At 40.7% G+C, this 23,210-nt stretch overlaps 1 protein-coding gene across 1 annotated transcript; it reads left to right on the forward strand.

Moving 5' to 3' along the window:
- Nucleotides 1-681: 681 nt before the first annotated feature.
- On the forward strand, nt 682-22,026 carry LOC106875044 (splicing factor 45). The gene is made up of 13 exons (XM_014923004.3): nt 682-727; nt 2,921-3,001; nt 5,858-5,931; nt 6,940-7,038; nt 8,609-8,808; nt 9,583-9,743; nt 9,900-9,968; nt 11,720-11,792; nt 13,953-14,104; nt 14,643-14,713; nt 17,307-17,405; nt 19,836-19,908; nt 21,313-22,026. The coding sequence occupies exons 2-13, from the start codon at nt 2,941-2,943 to the stop codon at nt 21,420-21,422; spliced, it is 1,242 nt and encodes a 413-aa protein (XP_014778490.1). The 5' UTR covers nt 682-727; nt 2,921-2,940; the 3' UTR covers nt 21,423-22,026.
- Nucleotides 22,027-23,210: the final 1,184 nt, after the last annotated feature.

Genomic DNA, 23,210 nt, shown 5'->3' on the forward strand with positions numbered 1-23,210 from the left:
ATATATATATGTATGTATGTGTGTGTGTGTGTGTGTGTGTGTACACACACACACACACTGGTGCTTCTATACGCTCTGAGTTCAAATTCCGCTGGGGTTGACTTTGCCTTTCATCCTTTCGGGGTCGATAAATTCAGTACCAGTTGCGTACTGGAGCTGATCTAATCGACTGGCCCCCTCCCCCAAAATTTCGGGCCTTGTGCCTAGAGTAGAAAAGAATATTTTGTTGGTGCTTCCTCAATACTATGAATTAAAAGAAATATCGATTATATTTGACAATATTTGAAACATTAGGCACTGAATTATATATTTTAAAGCAAATAATTGCACACTTTACTATTAAGCAAACCCTCAGACACTTTAAACGATGGTATTCGTTCGTTAGAATACTAAATTAAATGTTTAAATATCAATTTATTTAACACAAATTATTTATGAAACTTCTTTTTTCTTTTCAATTTGTAGATAAATTAACAACGCAGAAAATTTAAGTTGAGTTAAAAGTTCTTGAATTTAATGATAATTAAATAAAACCCGAAACAATAAATACTTAATTTACGAATTATTATCTTGAAATAATTAAGGTATTTATGTGGAAAAAACAAGAAAAATATTAAATATATTATTTTCATTCACGACGATTAACATTCACGACGATTAACATTTACTCCGTAATTCTTCAGTGACTTCCGGTATAACCGGTGCTCTGGGAAGTGAACACTTGTCCGTGAGTGAAGATTTCGTTTTTAAAACAAGTTTATTTGTGTTATTTACTCGTTCTATCATCAATAACCAATATTTGGCTTATATGTAAACTGCTGTTTATAAATATAAATGTTATAATAGATCTGATTGATTAAAAATGCAAGTTAAAAGATCGATTGCGACCGGCTTCAGTCAATGTCTTCGATCACATTTTTCCTTTTACATCATTCATCTCATCGAATTCTTTTTAATTAAAATCTATTTTAGAACCTTGAATATTTGGGAAACTCCAGAAAGATTTTGTTGCCGAGAATTAGAAATACGCTGAAATTTGTTGCATTTAAAAAAAAATTTATTTAGAACAATTATCACATTAGAACATTCCTTTGAATCGTGGAAGGGTTTAAAATATTTGATATTGGAAGGACGTATATGTGTAATTATTTGTAAAAAGGTTGTTTTCAAGCATTTATATAAACAAGCCAAGTTTATAAAAACGATATCTATCTATCTACCTATTTATCTATCTATCACTGTCTATTACATTTGTGCATGTAATATATAACAGCTTAATTAAGAAGTCACAAAAATTAATTAATTTTTAAAATTAAACCCAGATGGTATCATTACATCTGAGCACTAAGGGATTAAATTCCACACCGTGAGATGTCACTCGAGTTGCTTGAAAGAAATAGCAGTTAAACCTCCCTCCTTCATCGTAAAAATAATAATAAACGAAGGATACGTATTAGATACTGTGGTCCTAGATACACAGTCCTCAGAAAGCATGATCTTGGCTTTGATCACAAGTCTTTCCCGATCTGGTTTGACCCGAAGCCAAACAACAACACCCTACAGTATAATTCCGATACAATGTTATTGTTCTGAGCTGTCTATAGTTTGATATTTTTCACGATCTGTCTAAATCTTTATTACAAATAAGATGTCGATTTTTGTTTGTGTTGTGTTTAAGGTAATTAACTGAGTCCACAATAGTTGAGGTGTAAGTTCAAATTCTTCAAACCTCTGTTATGATTATGTATCGTGGGCCTCACCTGCATTACCGAAGTCGGAAATGAGAGAGAGAGAGAGAAAGGGAAAAAACCAAAAAACACCGGCAAGCACATTTTGTTCATGGTCCTTGTTTACTCTAGTTTTAGGGGTTGGGAGGTCTAGTAAGTTGTTACACCGTGCCTATCGTAATATTCATCATCATCATTAACATCCTCCTTGTTCCATGCTGGTATGGGTTGGACGGTTTGACAGGATCCAATGAGGTCAAGGGTTGCATCATACTCTACTGCTTGCTTTGGTATTGTTTCTACGACTGGATGTCTTTTCTAACACCAACCACGCAACAGCATGTACTGGGGGCTGTTTTTGTGTCACCAGCATTAGTAAGGCCACCATACAGCTTGCAAGACTATGAACCCCAAGAGAGGCAGCTTTATGCTAGGAAACGAGGGTTCAGGTATAATAGAAGGGGCTAGAATACAAATGGTTTCTTCTTGTGGAGGAGCTACAGGGTAACTTACATTTTAGAAAAGAGGGAAGGGTCATGATTGGAGTGGAGTGGAAAAGAAATTAAAATAGTTATGACGAAGCATCTTTGTGGACCCTTATTCTATAAAATATATTGAGGCTACTTTCACTGAGGATTATACAGCCTCGAGATTTAACCCTTTAGTGCTCAGATTACTGTCAAATCATCATCATCATCATTTAATGTCCGTTGCCCATGCTGGCATGGGTCGGACTGTTTGACCAGGGCTGGTAAGCTGTAAGGCTGCACCAGACTCCAGTCTGATTTGGCAGTTTTCTACTGCTGGATGCCCTTGCTAATGCCAACCACTCTGAGGGTGTAATGGGTGTTTTTACATGCCACTGGCACTGGTGCCACTTGTGTGACACTGATATCTGCCACAACTGCGATTTGCTCGGCCTGATGAGTCTTCTTCTCGAGCACAACATAATGCCAAAGGTCTCGGTCATTGCCTCCGTGAGGCCCATGATTTTAATTAACCACGCATTATCGTGTTTTGAGATTTCAAATATGTGATTGTTTACATTGTAGGGTAGGTGTGAGAGACCAGATCTGGCTGCTGTGAACATAAAACAAGAATATTTTGGGAGGCTATGGCTGGTGTAAATTCTAAAGGGTTAAAACCAAATTGGTCAGTTTTCATGCCAGCTTCTTTCTCTTTTGTCATTTCAGCCTATCAATGTGTTTCCACAATGTCCCTGTATGATGGAATTGACAACAAAGAAGGTGGAGATACTGCTGCAGACGTTGTCTGTAAGTTGACTATTATTATTATTATTATTATTATTATTATTATTATCATTATCATCATCATCATCATCATCATCACCATCACCACCACCACCACCACCACCGTTATAGATGTCGTACAGTATGCAATATCGTGAGGTTGTTGATTGAAGATATTGTGTCTACCGGGGGTTTGTACTGTCTGTCAAGTCATAACAAGGACCTAAGACAGACAGTACTTTACACAATATGGAGCTACACACAGAGGGGACAAACAAGGACAGACAAACGGATTAAGTCGATTATATCGACCCCAGTGCGTAACTGGTACTTATTTAATCGACCCTGAAAGGATGAAAGGCAAAGTCGACCTCGGCAGAATTTGAACTCAGAACATAGCGGCAGACGGAATACCGCTAAGCATTTCGCCCAGCGTGCTAACGATTCTGCCAGCTCGCCGCCTTCCTACATACATGCATGCAGTTCCAAGCAATGCCGACTTTTGCAATGCATCTAGGTTGTACAGTATTTCTAAGGTTTTCAGATGTTTTTTCAGATTGGGTGGTATTGAACCCAATGTTCCGACGACAATGCTCCGATGACCTTTATGTTCGACTCTTGTGACTGCCACATGTTAGCGATCTCAATTCTCAGGTCTCCATATTTATCAACTTATTCTCTTTCTTTCATGATAATATTTTAATCTCCTGGCACTGCTACGTCGATATCATCATCATCATCATCATCATCATCATCATTATTATTATTATTACCATTGGTTCTTTAATGGTGGTTCATGACATATTTAAGATTTCTTAAACATTTTTTTTTTGCGATGGTGGCTTGGTTGGTGAATGAGGATATATTACATCAGCTGCATGAATAATGATTGAAGTATACTCGTGAATATTTAACTAAAATATTTATTGCCTGACATAAACATATTAAGTGTTAGCTATTTACAATGAACAACCTAAATATTTGCTGACTGAGAGAGAGGCAGACTGCTCTAAAATTATGGATAGCTATCTGCGTTACAGGATGTGGTTGGTCCAAAAATATACAACATCAACTGTATAAATGTCTGTGGTGACAGTGATTCTTGGTTGTGTGTGCAAATGTCTAGAACCATCAGTGTGGAAAGAATGGTGGTGGATGTCACTCAGTTACATTTTGTGATTAATCAAATGACGAAATGGTCTTTTAAAGGGTAAAAAAAGAACATCATCATCATCATCATTGTTTAACGTCTGCTTCCCATGCTAGCATGGGTTGGACGATTTGACTGGAGACTGGCAAACCAGATGGCTACACCAGGCTCCAATCTGATTTGGCAGAGTTTCTACAGCTGGATGCCCTTCCTAATGCCAACCACTCTGAGAGTGTAGTGGGTGCTTTTTACGTACCACTGGCATGAGGGCCAGTCCGGCAGTACTGGCAACGGCCACGCTCAAATGGTGTTTTTTTACGTGCCACCTGCACAGGAGTCAGTCCAATGTTTTGTTTACATGCCACTGGCATGAGTGCCAGTAAGGCGGAGACATTTGAGAAAACCAAATCATGCCACAGCCTGATGCTGATTAGTCAATTAACAGACAGATCATGGCTGATTCCAGTGCTGCCTGACTGGCACCCGTTCCGGTGGCACGTAAAAAGTACCATTCAGGCATGGTCAATGCCAGTGTCACCTGACTGGCCCCAGAGCACAATTCGAGCCTGGTTGATGCCAGTGTCGGTGACATGTAAAAGGCACCCACTGCACTCTCGGAGTGGTTGGCGTTAGGAAGGGCATCCAGCTGTAGAAACCTTGCCAAATCAGATTGGAGCCTGGTGCAACCCCCTGGCTTGCCGGTCCCCAGCAAACTGTCCAACCTATGCCAGCATGGAAAGCGGACATTAAACAGTGATGATGATGATGTGAAACTGTGGTGGTTCACTTGTAGTGTCTGACCAGTTATCTAGCAGTTGAGGTTTCAAATCCCTGCTACAAGTTATTGCAGTAATTCAAATTTATATCAGGATGCCAGTTCAGACATGATTGGGTGACTAAGTTCACTTCACTGTCATGTGACTTTGAGTTTGATCTCACAGTGTGGCATCATGGGTAAATGGTTTCTGCTCTAAGCCTTGGCCTGACTTATGTTTTGTGAGCGAAATTGCAAGATGGAAGCTTTTTGAAAGCCTATCATGTATGTGTGTGTGTGTGTATGGGTTAATGAATGCAATACACAAAACTCTATGTTCATGAGTTATTTATGTTACTTTACAACTAAAAGAATGTATATGCATACATCATCATCATTTAACATCCATTTTGCATGCTGGACGTGCTTTTTTCTGTCTCTTCTCTCATGGCTCGTCTACCTAGCGTTCATAATAATTTTTCTATCGTCTTGGCTCAACAGCCCTCACCGTTTGTTTTTACTGTCTTGTTCTCACTATCCTGTTCTTGTTAACATTTTCACCCTCCGCAAAAATCCCAAATTTTATTTAATTTGCTTTGCGGGAAGGACTGTTTCAACGAAGTTGCATATTGTCCTTGCCTTCGAAATGCGGAGTAGATGGAACAGGGACAACTGACGAAAGGGTATACTCTTTATGTTGCATGTCTCGTTTCTCTGTTTGTTTTTTTCGTTGTTCGAAAAATATTCGTTTTTATGTTTTCATTTCTCATTGTGTTTAACGTTTTTTTGATGTTCTGTACCCATATATGCATGTATGTATACATATAGATGTAGGTATGTTCGGCAAAAGAGACTGGTGTGGTTGATTTGTTCGACTAAAGGCGGTGCTCCAGCATGGCTGCAGTCAAATTACTGAAACAAATAAAAGAAATATATATATATATAAGTGATATATCTTCCTCTTGTGTTTTTGCAGCTGGTTGGTCTTCTGCCTACAAATTATTACATTCTCAGTTACAAGCTAAGAAAGTAGCCTCTCTTCAAAACAAGGTTTGTATTATGATTATTATAAATATTTCTCTTTGGGTCACCCCTATACTTCTTGCTTTATCATCATCATCATCATTATTATCATCATCATCGTCACCATCGTTTAATGTCTGTTAGATAACTATTTTTGTCTTTATTATTTACTTACTCACCCCTGAAGGCGACCTCTATGTGGTTGATTGATATACAAGAAATAGCAGTCAAATCTGTCCCAAATCACATCTTAACTGTCTTGGGAAACAAAGGGTACACTAGATAATGTAGTTCTAGATATCCCTGAGAAGTTGTGGTAGGCATGGTTGGAATGCCTTTGAACACATGCCTGCTCACTGAAAAATATGACTAAGTTATTGGATTGATACATAGGTGAATGTATGGCTGTATGGTTAAGAAGTTTGCTTCCCAACCACATGGTTCTGGGTTCAGTCCTACTGCATGGAACCTTGGACAAGTGTCTTCTACGATAGCCTCGAGCCATTCAACGCCTTGTGAGTAGATTTGGCAGACGGAAACTGAAAGAAGCCCCTCATGTGTGTGTTTGTGTGTATATATATATATATATATATATATATATATATATATATACATACACACATATATAGTGTGTGTGTGTGTATGTTTGTCTCCTTGTCTTGACATTGTATGGTAGTTGTAAATGATTGCGATTAAGTCTTTCATGTTCAATATTCTGTGTAAAAATGTCTGGCCCTGGGGAAATATTACCTTGATTGGAAACAGGTAAGGTTAGGAACAGGAAGAGCATCCAGCTGACTACCTTAATAAACTCCTTCCAACCCATGCAAGGATGGAAAAGCATGTATGAGTGTGTGTGTTCTAATATTTGACAAATATTGAAAGAAAATATTGAGATTTAAAAAGGAATCAAAGTTAGTTTCCATTTCATGTTTGTTGGATATTTCATCTTATCTTCCTTTTTTCCCTCCAACTTATTGCTGTTTTTCTGTTCATAATTATATTGTTGTTGTTGTTTTGTTTTGTTGTTTACAGCGACAGAAACAGACCCCGATTATGGCACCTGTTGTGGACCTAAAAAGACACGCTGACCTTACTGATCAACCTCTACATTTTAACCAACAGACTGGTCGCGTAAGTATTAAACTGTAAATAACACCAGTGAAGAAACACTGGGCTCCCCCCACCCAATGATAGTACCAATTAAATGTGCAGCTTTTTAAGTCCCCCACCCAAATTAATTTATTCTTCTTTGTTAATGATGTTAATCAGCAAAGGAATCCTAATTGTTGTATCATTATCCTGTCTACCTACCTTGACTCTGCCCTAAATTCAACCCTGCTTCTACACCTCCCACACACATAACCGCACACATACACACACACCACACACACACAGTTACAATGACTGTGGCCTATCTTACTCGTAGAAGTCTTACTGCTGCTTGCTTTGTGCATTATTTAATTCCCTGTTTAGTTTGATCGATGTATTGTCATCATCATCGTTTAACGTCTGCTTTCCATGCTGGCATGGGTTGGATAATTTGACTGGGGACTAGCGAACCAGATGGCTACACCAGACTCCAGTCTGATCTGGCAGAGTTTCTACAGGTTGATGCCCTTCCTAACGCCAACCACTCCGAGAGTGTAGTGGGTGCTTTTTACGTGACACCTGCACGAGGTCCAGTCTGGCGGTACTGGCAACGGCCACGCTCAAATGGTGTTTTTTATGTGCCACCTGCACAGGAGTCAGTCCAATGTTTTCTTCACATGCCACCGGCACAAGTGACAGCAAGGCGAAGCTGGAAACGATAGCGCTCAAATTGTGCTTTTAACGTGCCACCGGCACGGAAGTGAGACCGCTGCTCTGGCAGTGATCCCGATCGGATGGTGCTGTTCGCGCACCACTGGCACTGGTGCCAGTCATCGAATTTGGTTCAGTGGCAAAATAGAGTTGAACATTCAAGAGACCAGCTGAAATTATAGTTCTTTTATGTAAAGTACACACACACACACATATATGTGTGTATATTTATGAATTAATTGCTTGTCGGGACACTATTCTGTTTTGTCATTTTGATATCCTACCAAGTCAATATTGTGTCCTACTTCTTGTGTTAGCAGTGCGATTTAATCTCTTTTAAGTTGTCTCTTCAGATTTTCTGAAAGTTATGATGTTTTGTATACAAATATGTCTATGTAAACAATGTGACCAAAGATAGGTAATGGGTGTATATGCATATTTTGGGAATTATTGTTCTTTCATCAGCATCATATCCAACCCATTAACTATTCCCCACACATTGCTTAAATAGCCACTAAGTTTAGAGGTGTAGCCCTATAGAATCGACCAATTTACATAATAAACGCATTCGTGGCAAGTGATATATATATTTATATATAGTTTTGTATAGAAAGAAATTGTTCTTTCTAGGGGTGTCTTACATCCAAGTGTCCACTGGTTTATCTCTACATCGATTAATTTATAGATGTTTTCATCTATTCAATATATGAAAACAGAATTCTAGTTATATAATATAAAGAAAATTGTAACTTAGCAGTTCGGTGAAAGGCATTGCTCCAGCATGGCCCCAGACCAAGTAATAAAAGATAAAATAGCTATAATTTTAGTATTGCAAAGATTATTGGTGTGTTTCTGTGACGGGGGAATTAAAGTGATATATTTTATTTCATTTTCTTTTCAGTTAGAACGAGGCCCTCCTGCTTCCTTGGGTAGCTCACCGTTTATAGCATCAGAACCTGTTCCATCCCTAACAGGGGTCACAGACGAGTATGATCCTTTAAGACCCAACGAATATGAAGAAATTGTGAAAAAGAGAAGGGAACAGAGACAGAAGGAGCGTGAGGAAGAAAAAATAAAGAAAGATAAAGACCGCGATGAAAAGTATGTGTCTATATATGGGCGTGTGTGTATGTGTGTGTGTGCATATGTATATATGTAAATTCCAAAAAATTCCAAATTTTATTTAATTTGCTTTGCGGGAAGGACTGTTCCAACGAAGTCGCATATTGTCCTTGCCTTTGAAACGCGGAGTAGATGGAACAGGGACAACTGACGAAGGGATAGACTCTTTATGTTGCATGTCTCGTTTCTCAGTTTGTTTTTTTCGTTGTTCGAAAAATGCTCATTTTCTGTTTTCGTTTCTCATTGTGTTTAACATTTTTCTTGATGTCCTGTACCCATATATTTAAATATTATATATATATATATATATATACATTCATCATTAATTGAGTGCCCTTCATTTTAATGCCACCGTGAAATTGTGTTTATTGCCAGTACTGCCTAAGTGGCACGTAAAAGCACCCACTACACTCTCGGAGTGGTTGGTGTTAGGAAGGGCATCCAGCTGTAGAAACTCTGCCAGATCAGAGGTTGGAGCCTGGTGCAGCCATCTGGTTCACCAGTCCTCAGTCAAATCATCCAACCCATGCTAGCATGGAAAGCAGACATTAAACATTGATGATGATGATGATGAACTATCCAAAGTGCTGGTTCCACTGTGTGGTACCTTAGGCAAGTGTCTTCAGCTCTAAACCTGGGCTAAAGAAAGCTTTGTGAGTGAACTTAGAGGATTGAAATGCAAAGTAGCCTGTTGTATACGTGTGTGTGTGTGTTTTATAATTACTTATGGATCTCTTTCTATAATGTTTAAAGTGTAACTTTGCCAAGCCGAGGAACACCAACCTGGCCAGAACCCCCACCACCACCTCCACCTCCTATTGTTAACACACCAGAACCAACCAGTGAAATGGAGCGGGGAAGGAGACGGGAGGAGGAGAATGAGGAAGAAGAGGAATATGAAAAACCCAAACGTCGTAAGTTGCCTTTAATTAAATAAAACCAAAAAAACAGAAGCCATTTGTTTATGGAATGAAAGATGTTGAGGTGTTGTTGTATAAGATTTCCAAATTGTTACTATTTGTGTGAATACAACACATTATATGTATTTTCTTGTTTGTGTTTATAACCAGCTGCCTCTGGAGTGGCCATCCCTCCACCTATATCCCTTATTGAAGAAGATACAGTAGCTAACCCAGAAGGTGAGTGACCAAAATATTTTGTTCTCTTTTACTTGTTTCGGTCATTTGACTGCGGCCATGCTGGGGCACTGCCTTTAGTCAAGCAAAGCAACCCCAGGACTTATTCTTTGGGAGCATAGTACTTATTCTATCGGTTTCTTTTACTAAACCGCTAAGTAACGGGAACATGAACACACCAACATCGGTTGTCAAGCGATGTTGGGGGGGACAAACCCAGGCACACAAACATATACACACACATACATATATATACAGGGTGTCCACAAAGTCTGGCTACGTGGAGTATATAAAATCATAACATAAACAATTAAATATAAGAAATAATAATTTCTTAAAGTATGTGTTAATCCCCATGTGGGTACATGGAGTAAGTAAAATCATAACAAAAACAATAAAATATAAGAAATGATAATTTCTTAAAGTATGTGTTAATCCCCATGTGGGTACATGGAGTAAGTAAAATCATAACAAAAACAATTAAATATAAAAAATAATAATTTCTTAAAGTATGTGTTAATCCTCATGTACCCAGACTTTGTGGTCACCCTGTATATACATATATACATGATGGGCTTCTTTCAGTTTCCGTCTACCAAATCCACTCACAAGGCTTTGGTCGGCCTGAGGCTATAGTAGAAGACACTTGCCCAAATGCCACGCTGTGGGACTGAACACGGAACAATGTGGTTGGTAAGCAAGCTACTTACCACACAGCCACTCCTGCGCCTATTTTGATCTGTTTTACTAGTTGTTGTTGGCGTTGTTGTTTAGACCTGAGCAAGCCTATGATCAGAGCTATACCAGCCATGCCCATCCTGTTTTTTTTGTGAATTTCAAGGATTACATTGTTTCAGTGTATCTTATAGATAGGATGTGTTTTGAGAGGCTTTTGGCTTCTATTTCTAGTAGCCTGGGTGACTGCATATGTATGTTCTTTCCCTGACTCCTCTTTAAGTATTCAATTCCTTACTGCCACGTTATATATATATATATATATATATATATATGTGTGTGTGTGTATAAATATATGTATGTGTGTGTGAGTGTATAAATATGTATGTGTGTGTGTGTATATGTGTATTAATCATTGTCACTGTTTAACATCTGCCTTCCATGGTGGCATGGCTGGGGAGGTTTGACTGGAGCCAGCCAGGCAGAAGCCTGCACCAGACTTTTGCAACTGTTTTGGCAGGATTCTTACAGCTGGATGCCCTTCGTAACACCAGCCACCCAACAGAGTGGACTTAGTGCTTTTTACGTGGCACAAGCACAGGTGAGATCAGTTTTGGCAAGGTTTTTGCGGCTGGATGCCTTTCCAGATGCCAACCACTTTACAGTGTGGACCGGGTGCTTTTTAAGTGGCACCTGCACTGACAGGGTCACCAAGTAAGTACCTTGCAAGCCAAAAAAAAGAAAAATTTTTTGAGAGGGGCATTGGAGGAGGTAATCTTGTGTCAGATGACAAAAGGTTTATAGTGAGACAGAAAGAGAGAAAGAAGTACCTTGGAGGTTCAAGGTTACCCAGCCAGAGAGAGGGAAAGAGAGAGATCAGGCATAAATATGAACTTGTGTGTGTATTTCTTATTTGTGTTTGCTCTAGTGACATAACTACCCCTACTGTTTCTTGTGTTTGTGTACCCAGATGTGAGTGCATGTGTGTCTGTGTCCCCTCATTCTAACACTGCTTGATCCTTTTTTCGATTTTTATTTATTTGTATGACACGCAAATGTATTCTGTTACTCTTTTGTAGAAACGCCAGAGGCCGCACCAAACAACGAGAGACCGTCATCACCGCCACCATTAGGATTCAGCATGGGACTTGGGTAAGTTTGTATTGCCACTGTAATAATACCTTGTGGTTGTTGTAACAAATGATTACAGAGAGAACTGGTTGTTCTCTATGATGGTGTGGTCATGTGTATAACAGAAGGGGATCTGTTGTAAGTGGGGCTCTAGAAAGAGTTGAGAGAAGTAGTTTTTCTTTTGTTTGTTTCAGTCATAAGACTACGGCCATACTGGAGCATTGCCTTGAATTTTAGTTAAACGAAGCAACGCCAATTCTTGTTTTTGCTTTGAAACCTGGTGCTTATTCTGTCGGTCTCTTTTGCTGAACTGCTAAGTCATATGATGTAAACGAATAGGTGCATGAGTGGCTGTGTGGTAAGTAGCTTGTTTACCTGTTTACCAACCACATGGTTCCCAGTTCAGTCCCACTGCGTTGCATCTTGGGCAAGTGTTTTCTACTATAGCCTCAGGCCGACCAAAGCCTTGTGAGTGGATTTGATAGACGGAAACTGAAAGAAGCCGATATATATATGTGTGTGTGTGTGTGTGTGTGTGTGTATGGTTGTGTATCTGTGTTTGTCCCCCCAACATTGCTTGACAACTGATGCTGGTGTGTTTACGTCCCCGTCACTTAGCGGTTTGGCAAGAGAGACCGACAGAATAAGTACTAGGCTTACAAAGAATAAGTCCTGGGGGTTCGATTTGTTCAACTAAAGGCGGTGCTCCAGCATGACCGCAGTCAAACGACAGAAACAAATAAAAGAGTAAAAGAGTAAACCAATACTGAATTACATGTTTCCAGTCATTTTGCTGGAAATATTTGCCGTTTGAATATATATACATATATATTGTTTAAGAGAGACGACTGCGCTGGTATGGACAGGTGTTGCGAATGGATGAAGACAGCTGTGTGAAAAAGTGTCACACCCTAGCAGTTGAGGGAACCTGTGGAAGAGGTAGACCCAGGAAGACCTGGGATGAGGTGGTGAAGCACAACCTTCGAACATTGGGCCTCACCGAAGCAGTGACTAGTGACTTTGGAGATATGCTGTGCTTGAGAAGACCCGACAAGCCAAGTGAGACCATAACCCATGGCCTATGCCAGTGGTGTATAACCAGCCTACTTATGAGAAGCCTTCATTCATTGGACAATAAACTTTGCTTGTTGAGGCAAGTGAAATCAAAGTCGCTGATGTAGCCGATGACAGTACTGCCCGATTGGCACTCATGCTAGTGGAACGTTAAAAGCACCATCTGAGCGTGATTATTGCCAGGGCCACTGAATGGCTCCCGTGCCAGTGGCACATAAAAAGCACTATTTGAGCATGATTGTTGCCAGTGTAGCCTTACTGGCACATTCAAGCGTGGTTGTTGCCAGTACCACCTGACTGGCCCTCATGCTGGTGGCACGTAAAAGCACCCACTACACTTTCGGATTGGACAGTTTGACCAGGGCTGGCATGCTGCACCAGACTCCAGTCTGATTTGGCATGGTTTTCTACAGCTGAATGCCCTTCCTAATACCAACCACTCCGAGAGTATAATGGGTGCTTTTACGTGCCACCGACATGGGTGCCATTTGCATGACACTGGTATCTGCCATGACTGCAATTTTGCTTGGCTTGACGAGTCTTCTCAAGCACAGCATAATACCAAAGGTCTCAGTCATTGCCTCTGTGAAGCCCTCCATGAGGCCCAACGCTCGAAAGGAACTCAGCCACTTTGTCTCCGTCAGGCCCATATATAAAATAATAGCATGTAGAATACTAGGTTGCTTTGGTACTGGCATATGGCGTATGGTTAAGAGCACAGGCTACTAACCCCAAGATTCTGAGTTCAGTTCCAGGAAGTGACCTGAATAATAATAATAATAATAATAATGTGCGGGTGACACGTAAAAGCACCCACTACACTCTCTGAGTGGTTGGCGTTAGGAAGGGCATCCAGCTGTAGAAACTCTGCCAAATTGGATTGGAGCCTGGTGTTGCCATCCAGTTTCACCAGTCCTCAGTCAAATCGTCCAACCCATGCTAGCATGGAAAGCGGACGTTAAACGATGATGATGATGATGATGATGATGAATGATAATAATAATAATAATAATAATAATAATAATAATTGTATGCCATACTACAGAATATATTTTCATGCATAACCTTTCAACTTTGTTCCTCTTTGTTGTATTTCATTGATTGTAGTGGTTCCATTGCTTCGAAGATTATGGCTAAATATGGTTATAAAGAAGGGCAAGGCTTAGGTAAACAAGAACAAGGTATGAGTACGGCCTTGTTTGTGGAGAAAACCAGCAAACGTGGTGGTAAAATCATACATGAAAAGGACATGCAAAAAGGTATGTAGAAAGTGTTTATAATCTATTTATATATGCTGGTGGCATGTAAAAAGCACCATTTGATTGTGGCCAATGCCAGTGCTGCCTGACTAGCTCCCATGCCACCAGCACTAATGCGATTGCCATGCAACTTCCAAGACAGGGAAGAACAAAAATAGTGGAACAGCCCCTTCAACTCACTTGAGGAAATATTTGCGAGTGGGAGCACTGACGTTATGCCAAGGACAAGCAGAGGTGTCCTGATATATATATACATGGCTACCCCGCATTATATAAGGGTGGGTGAGAGTTATTGGGAAGAAAATAAGTTGGTAGTGATGCTAGTGTTCTGAGTTCAAATTCTGTGGTGGTCGACTTTGTTCATTTTTCTAGGGTTGATAAAATGAGAATCAGTCAAATACTGGGAGCTTATATAGTTTAATTGACTAACCCTTTCTCTAAATTTCTGGCAGTAGCCTTATAATAGAAACGATTATTTTTAATATATAGCTACTTAATAAAAAATTCTTAAAGTATTTTTTCTGCGTTTTTCTTCAAGATCCACCTCGAGATATGACAGTTACCAATTCCAATTTACTGAAACATCCATCGAAAGTGATATTGTTGCGGGTAAGTGAAGATTCTTTGTATTTCTGTTACTATAAAAGTGGAATATTGTTTCAAATGATATGATGATTGTGGAGTGGAGGTATCTGTCAGACAGAGTAAGTGGCTGGTATTTCTCACTTGCAGTGTTTCCTTCATAGGTTAGCTCAGGGTGAAAGGGAGACTGTATGATGCATGTGTGCAAACTGCCATGCTACACGGCAGTGAAACATGGGCCATGTATGCTGAGGACATGTGGAGGTTTGAAAGAAATGAAGCTAGCATGATCCGCTGCATGTGTATGTCAGCATGCATACATGACAGAGTGTAAGTGCTCTGAGAGAAAAGTTGGACATAAGAAGCATCAGATATGGTGTGCAAGAGAGGCAACTGCACTGGTATGGTCATGTGTTGTGTATGGATGAGGACAGTGCCACACCCTAACTGGAAGAAATCTGTGGAAGAGGTAGACCCAGGAAGACATGGGATGAGGTGGTGAAGCATGACCTTCAAACATTAAACCTCACAGAAGTAATGACAGGAGACCAGGACCTTTGGAGATACACAGTGATTGTGAAGACCCAGCAACTAAAATGAGATTGCAGCCATGCATGTCTGGCCCTGTGTCCCACTGCATGGCACCTTGGGCAAATGTCTTCTACTGTAGCCATGTGAGTAGATTTCGTTGAAGGAAACTGAAAGAAGCCTCTTGTATATGTGTTTGTCTTCGTGTTTATATCTGCCCCCACCACCACTTGGTGACTGGTGTTGGTTTGTTTACATTCCTGTAACTGTGCAGTTTGGTAAAAGAAGCTGATAGAATAGGTACCAGTTTTTAAAACTAAGTAACGGGGTCAGTTTGTTTGACTAAAAATCCTTCAAAGCATGGACGCAATCCAATGACTGAAAGGCAAACGATAAAAATAAAAAAAGGGTTCTCCCTTCTCAAAGGGTTAGGGTGTGGCATTTGAGGAAAACTCTATAAGACTCCCTGAAGAGAAAGAGAGAGCTGTCAATGTCCATAGAAGTGTATCTGTTGGCAATCATTCCCTGCTTCTCATTTCAACAATCAATACATGTAGCATAGTTATCTCCCTTCATTCAACGATCAAATAAACACACAATCACCATCGTCATCATTTAACGTCCACTTTTCCATGCTTGCATGGGTTAGGAGGAATTCTTTGAGGCAAATTTTGTTCAGCTGGATGCCCTCCTTGTTACCAAGCAAGGTAATATTTCCTCATGGCTGGATATGTTTCCATAGAAGACTAGAAACAAAGAACATGGCTTGCTTAATGGTGATGCTTGTTTACAACTGTCACATAATAATCAAAATATAGGGGCACACACACACACACACACACACACATTTTTCTTTTTACAAGGCTCCGGCACCAGTGATTTTTCATGTGGCACTGCTGGTGATGGTGCCACATAAAAAGCACCCAGCACACTCTGCAAAGTGGTTGGCATTAGGAATGGCATCCAGCCATAAAATAACCATGACAAAACAGACCTCACCTGTGCTGGTGCCATGCGGAAAGCACCCAGTCTACTCTGTAAAGTGGTTGGTGATAGGAAGAGCGTCCAACCATAAAAACCATGCCAAAAGAGACAGTAGAGCTTGGTGCAGTCCTCTGGCTTGCCACCTCCTGTCAAACTGTCCAGCCCCCATGCCAACATGGAAGACAAATGTTAAATGAGGATGACATATAACATATAACATATATATAAATGTATATATATATATATATATATATATATATATATACACACACACATATATATATCATCATCATCATCATCGTTTAATGTCCGCTTTCCATGCTAGCATGGGTTGGACGATTTGACTGGGGACTAGTGAACCAGATGGCTACACCAGGCTCCAATCTGATTTGGCAGACTTTCTACAGCTGGATGCCCTTCCTAACACCAACCACTCCGAGAGTGTAGTGGGTGCTTTTACATGCCACTGGCACGAGGGCCAGTGTAGGCGGTACTGGCAACGGCCATGCTCAAATGGGGTTTTTTATGTGCCACCTACACAGGAGCCAGTCCAGCGACACTGGCAACAACCTTGCTCGCATGTTTTTTCATGTGCCACCGGCACAAGTGTCAGTGAGGCGACACTAGTGATGATCACGCTCAAATATTGCTATTTACGTGCCACCGGCACAGAAGCCAGACTGCTGCTCTGGCAATGATCACACTCGGATGGTGCTGTTAGCACTCCACTGGCACAGGTGCCAGTCATTGAATTTGGTTCAATTTCGATATATAATTATTCTTCTATACATTTCAGCCCTGAGGCTGTGGCCATATATATATATATATATATATATATATATATGTATGTATATATATGCTGCTTGGTTGCTTCTTTTGCTTTTGCTTTGTATTCTTGCTTGATGGCGCATGCTAGATAACCAGAGCTTGGTGCAGCTCTCTCCAGCTTACCAGCTCTTATTTCTTTATTGCCCACAAGGGGCTAAACATAGAGGGGACAAACAAGGACAGACAAACCAAACCATCCAACCCATGACAGCATGGTAAACAGACTTTAAATGATGATGATGATGATATGTAAATGCTAACACCACTGATTTGTTTTCAGAATATGGTTGGGTCTGGTGAAGTTGACGATGATTTAGAACCAGAAACTGCTGAGGAATGTGCCAAATATGGTAAAGTGGTCAAATGCTTGATATTTGAGGTGAGTTTATTTGATATTTCACATCTCTTCTCTTCCTCGCTTTTCCATTCCATGCACTGTGCTTACCCCCCCCCCCCCCCCCCCCCCAATCCTGTCCTCTTGGTCCTGTCTCATTGTATCATTGCTATCTGCTGGCTCCTGACATCTGTGTATAAAGAAGTGCTGATCACTGAAAGTGGATGGCATCTGTAGAAGAGGGAGACCCAGGAAGACATGGGATGAAGTGGTGAAGACCGAACTCAGGATGTTGGGCCTCATGGAGGAAATGACAATGGACTGAGATATCTGGCAATATGAGATTCTTGCGAAGATCTGCCCACTTCAGCAAAACTGAGTTCTAGAAGCACTGTGTCTTCCACCCACACATAACAAGAAAACTTTTCACACACCCCACCACAACAGACCAAACTACATTTCTCCTCTCCTCTTCCTCACATTTCCTCCTTCATAAAATATGCCTACCTCTCACTTCCCAATCCTGTCCTCACGGCCCTGTTTCTCTGTATCATTGCTATCCAGTAGCCCCCACCCCACTCTATACCCAGGTTTGCACCACTCACTCCTCTCCTCCGCACTCTTTAATCCCACTTCTTTCGCAATATTCTGCCACTTATATTATGGCCTTCAAACCTCAAATGTATGCCCTGGCACTTGCTACCATCGATATCTCTCTCTTCTTTTACTCAACCATCCCATTTATATTCTGATCCCCATCCCATGTGAGTATGCCCTGCACTTTGCCACCATCTCTATCCTGCTGTCTCCCACTCTCTCTCTCTCTCCTTCTCCTGCACTTCCCTCAGGTTGGTTAACTATGTATCTCCTTTGCAGTAGCACACCTGTTTCTGTCTTCATTCCTTCCTTCTCTTCCTCTCTCTCTCTCTCTCTTTCTCTCTCTCTCTCTCCGGCCAGGTAACCTTGTACCTCCTCTATAGGAAGACACCTGTTTCTGTCTCTCTGTCTCACTATAACCTTTCATCATCTGACACAAGATCACCTTCTCCAATGCCCTCTCCCCTCCCAAAAGACTTTTTTGTCTTGCAGGTTACTTGGTGACCCTGTCAGTGCCGGTGCCACTTAAAAAGCATCCAGTCCACACTGTAAAGTGGTTGGTATTTGGAAGGGTATCCAGCTGTAAAAACCTTGCCAAAACTGACCTCGCCTGTACTTGTGCCACGTAAAAAGCACTAAGTCCACTCTGCTGGGTGGGTGGTGTTAGGAAGGACATCCAGCTGTAAAAATCCTGCCAAAACAGTTGCAGAAGTCCTGTGCAGGCTTCTGCCTGGCTGGCTCCTGTCAAACCATCCCACTCATGCTGACATGGAAGGCGAACATTAAACAATGATGATGATGATGTCCTTAAATTTCATAAAATCCACCCCCACCTACCCGTTCAATTTATTGATGTTCTTTATTTACATATACTCTCTGATACTCAATGACTCGCCTGTTCTCTTTATGTTACTCTCTAATCCATACTCCCTTCTTTTTCGACTGGAGTACTCATGTATCTACTCTGCAGCTGGACACAAATCCCCGTCCCTCTGTACTTCGAATCCCTCTTAAATGGCACAAAGCCCCACCCTCTTCACTACTACTTCCTCCTCCCAGCTGAGGGTTTGTTTTTTTGTTTTGCAAGCTACTCAGTGTCCTTGTAGCTTGCACTAGTGATGGTGCATGTAAAATGCACCCGGTACACTCTGTAAAATGGTTGGCATTAGGAAGGGCATCCAGCTGTAGAAACCATACCAAAACAGACAATTGGAGCCTGGTACAGCCCTGCGCCCCCAGTATGCCAGCTCCTGTCAAACCATCCGATCCATGCCAGCATGAAAAACTGATGTTAAAATGATGATACTCATCATCATCATCATCGTTAAACGTCTGCTTTCCATGCTAGCATGGGTTGGTCGATTTGACTGAGGGCTGGCAAGCCAGAAAGCTGCACCAGGCTCCAATCTGATCTGGCAGAGTTTCTACAGCTGGATGTCCTTCCTAACACTAACCACTCCGAGAGTGTAGTGGGTGCTTTTATGTGCCACCGGCACGAGGGCCAGTCACACGATACTGGTAACGGCCACGCTTAAAAAAGTGTTTTTTTACGTGCCACCTGCACAGAAGCCAGTCCAGCGGCACTGGCAACGACCTCGCTTGAATGATTTTCTAACGTGTCACCAGCACAAGTGCTAGAAGGCAACGCTGGTAACGATTACGCTAAAATGGTGCTATTTACGGGCCACCAGCACAGAAGCCAGACAGCTGCTCTGGCAATGAACACGCTCGAAAGAGCAGCTGTCTGGCTTCCGTGCTAGTGGCCCGTGTAAAATTTAATTCTCTTTTGTATATTTCTTCCTTGTGGTAATAAACCTGTTTCAGATTTAGTTCCGAGTATTTTAAAAGCTGTCATTGTTGTTCTTTCTATTTTAAAAGATACCTGGGTGTGATGACGAAGAAGCAGTTCGTATTTTTGTTGAATTCGAAAGAGTCGAGTCAGCCATAAAAGGTATTGTATGTTTGTTTGATGTTAATATGGGAGACATTCGAACTGTTTAAGGGTGTAACTGATTGTGTTAGGTGTGGAATGGAATTACGGAGAGAGGTTAGTCGAATAGACATGACCATAGCAAATATCTGTCTTTTGGTAGGGATTAACACCTTTACTTATGGTTTATCCTGAAGACTTGCAGAATGTGAAATTGACTAGAGGCCAAAGGCCCACTTTAACCTTTTAATGTTTGAGCCATCCAGATCTGGTCCAAATATTCCAGGTCTGGTCCCATTTATGTGCAGACTGGCCAAATCTGGCCTCTCATACTTACCATACAATGTTACAATGTTATTCTTAAAATGTACAATCACATCATTGAAATCTCAGAAGTACCAAATAATGCATGATTAATTCAAAAGCATTACATTGGACAGAATAATCTGGATGCTAAAGGGCTTCTTTCAGTTTCCGTCTACCAAATCCACTCACAAGGCTTTGGTCGGCCTGAGGCTATAGTAGAAGACACTTGCCCAAGATGCCACGTAGTGGGACTGAACACGGAACCATGTGGTTCGTAAGCAAGCTACTTACCACACAGCCACTCTTACACCTTTATGTACAGGTATAGTTGTACACGTAAACTTTTCCCTTCCTAACTGCATGGATGTAAGCTTAGTTCCATTGCACAGCATCTTGAGAAAGCATCTTTCGTAGTCGTGTTGGATCTTGGATTGGCTAGTATCTGGAAAAATGGAGATTGTTCTGAAGCCTGACAGGAGCGATGATGTCAGTTCCTTATCAACAAACTTTCCAATGGCTTTGCACTTTTGTGGATGTGGAATAAGCAATCCCTTACTTGAAAATCAAGCAAAGGGCTTGCAACAGGAAGGGTATTTGGCTGCTTACCAATCCCTTGATATTTTTCTGACCCTTGTGAGCACAAATCATAAAATGATGGATATAAAAGCTAAACAAAATAATACTTGTGTCTAGTTTAAACTCAATTTACCAGAAATTTAATTTCCATCTGAATTATTTTAGTGTTTAATATTCTTTTTTCTACTCTAGGCTCAAGACCCAAAATTTTTGGGGAGGGGCCAGTTGATTAGATCGACTCCCCAGTATGCAACTGGTACTTAATTTATCGACCCTAAAAGGATAAAAGGCAAAGTTGACCTTGGTGAAATTTGAACTCAGAACGTAAAACTAGTAATGAGTATTCTTTTCTACTCTAGGCACAAGGCTTGAAATTTTTGGGGAGGGGGCCAGTTGATTAGATTGACACCAGTATGCAACTGGTACTTAATTTATTGACCCCGAAAGGATAAAAGGCAAAGTCGAGTTTGGCGGAATTTGAACTCAGAATGTAAAGAGAGATGAAATTTTGGTGTTTAATATTGTTTTTCTCTCTGTTTTCAGCTGTTGTTGACTTGAATGGTCGATATTTTGGTGGACGAGTCGTAAAAGCCAGTTTTTATAATCTTGACAAATTTCGACAGTATGATCTTGCCGAAGAACAAGAGTTTTGAAGTTTGGTGGAGTATTCAATCGGTTAAGTGTGCCATGCATGTTCCTCCCATAACATCCAGCTTCATTTGGAATGAAGAGACCACCAGAAGAACAGATGAAAAGAAAAAGAAAAAAAAAAAATCCAATGAAAGATAAAAAAAGGGTAATTGAAATTATAGCAAAAAATGGACTTGTTGGACTTAATGTGCAGTTAGGTGCATGTCTTAATGTGCAACCTGGTGCATGATTAATCCCATCTGCTTGAACAAGCCTCAAGATATAACATCAGTCTAACTGCATGTTCTTACATTATGTGCAGCTATTTGGTTTTTTTTTTATTATTAAAAAACATCCTTCATCTACATCAATAGGCAATCAATACTTCATATATTTATCATTTTTCATCATCCTCTCTTCCTCTCTCTCTCTGTCTCTCCTCCCCTCTCTATACATGTTAGCTCATTACCCCAAACACACACACACACACACACACACACACACACACACACACACACATACTCTTACACATGCACATACACACTCATGCTCTCATATATTTTCTGAAATTGGAAAAACATAAATAAAATAAATAAAATATACTACAAAAAACAATCAAAATTTCAAGCATCTCTCTTCATTGTTTTATTCAATTTGTAATTCAGTTTTTAATTAAGAATCTCCCCTCTACTGTCCTACAAAAACGTTTCCAAAGGTTTGGCCTATAGTTAAAATTTTTGACAAACTACACGGTGTTTGGGCTAAATTTAAGTTTGCATACAAGGAGCGTGGCCATTGCCAGTACCGCCTGACTGGCCCTCGTGCTGGTGGCACAAAAGCACCCACTACACTCTTGGAGTGGTTGGCGTTAAGAAGGGCATTCAGCTGTAGAAACTCTGCTAAATCAGATTGGAGCCTGGTGTAGCCATCTGGTTCACCAGTCCCCAGTCAAATTGTCCAACCCATGCTAGCATGGAAAGCGGACATTAAACAATGACGATGAAAATAAAATACAATATTCTAACCGAGAATAAAAGTATTTTAAGAATCAGAAAATATTAAGATTTTGGCTGGGTGATAACAGTTTACTCAAAGAAGTTGCCCTCAGCTTCCACTACAGCCTCAAGACAGTTCTGGAACTGGCACATGCATTCTTCACTGTGTCCCTGGGAAGATCTTCAAATACCTCCTTGATCTTGGCCACCAGCTTGGCCTTGGGTCGTGCAGCCAGAGTGGTTGGTGCCTTTCTTAACTGTCCCACACATAGTAATCCATAGGATTACAATTTTGGGAATTAGATGGTCAGGCTTTGGGGTTGGTGAAGTTATAGAAATTTTCTGATAACCACTTCTGACTCTTTCCTGAGGTATGGCAAAGAACTGAATCCAGGTGCCATGCATATGGCGTTCCAACAGTAGTCCTCTCCAGCCAAGGATTGACCAAGTCATCCAGCAGCTTCACATAGTTCTCTGAATCGAGTTTAAGGCCCTGTTTATCAGTTGTTTGATGAATTCCAGTGTGCAGACACAGTCGGAATGCCTGTGTCCCTTCCTGCTGCCCATGGCTTCATAGTCTCCATTGCAGCTGCCTCTGTTATATCATACAGCCTTTACAATGTTCACAGAACATTGCACAAGTCATGGTGTCGGCATTTTGATACCAAGTGCAAATCCTGATACACGTAACTCTTTTCCAATATTCAAATGGCTTCCAGTTTTTTTGTGTTAGCTAACTTTTTCTCAACAATAATTTTAATACAGTTCTATATTTAAGAGATGAGGAATTCTGTACAGTATTTACATTTGACGGAT

The sequence above is a fragment of the Octopus bimaculoides genome, chromosome 4 (genome assembly GCF_046866305.1).
Source record: "Octopus bimaculoides isolate indiv1 chromosome 4, ASM4686630v1, whole genome shotgun sequence".
Classification (NCBI taxonomy): domain Eukaryota; kingdom Metazoa; phylum Mollusca; class Cephalopoda; order Octopoda; family Octopodidae; genus Octopus; species Octopus bimaculoides.

Excerpts from the sequence above, each read along its gene's own strand:
- LOC106875044 (XM_014923004.3), top strand. The coding sequence starts at position 2,941 with ATGTCCCTGTATGATGGAATTGACAACAAAGAAGGTGGAGATACTGCT. Across the intron at positions 5,932-6,939 it reads TAGCCTCTCTTCAAAACAAG|CGACAGAAACAGACCCCGAT; the intron begins GTTTGTATTATG and ends TGTTGTTTACAG. Across the intron at positions 14,105-14,642 it reads TGAAAAGGACATGCAAAAAG|ATCCACCTCGAGATATGACA; the intron begins GTATGTAGAAAG and ends TTTTTCTTCAAG.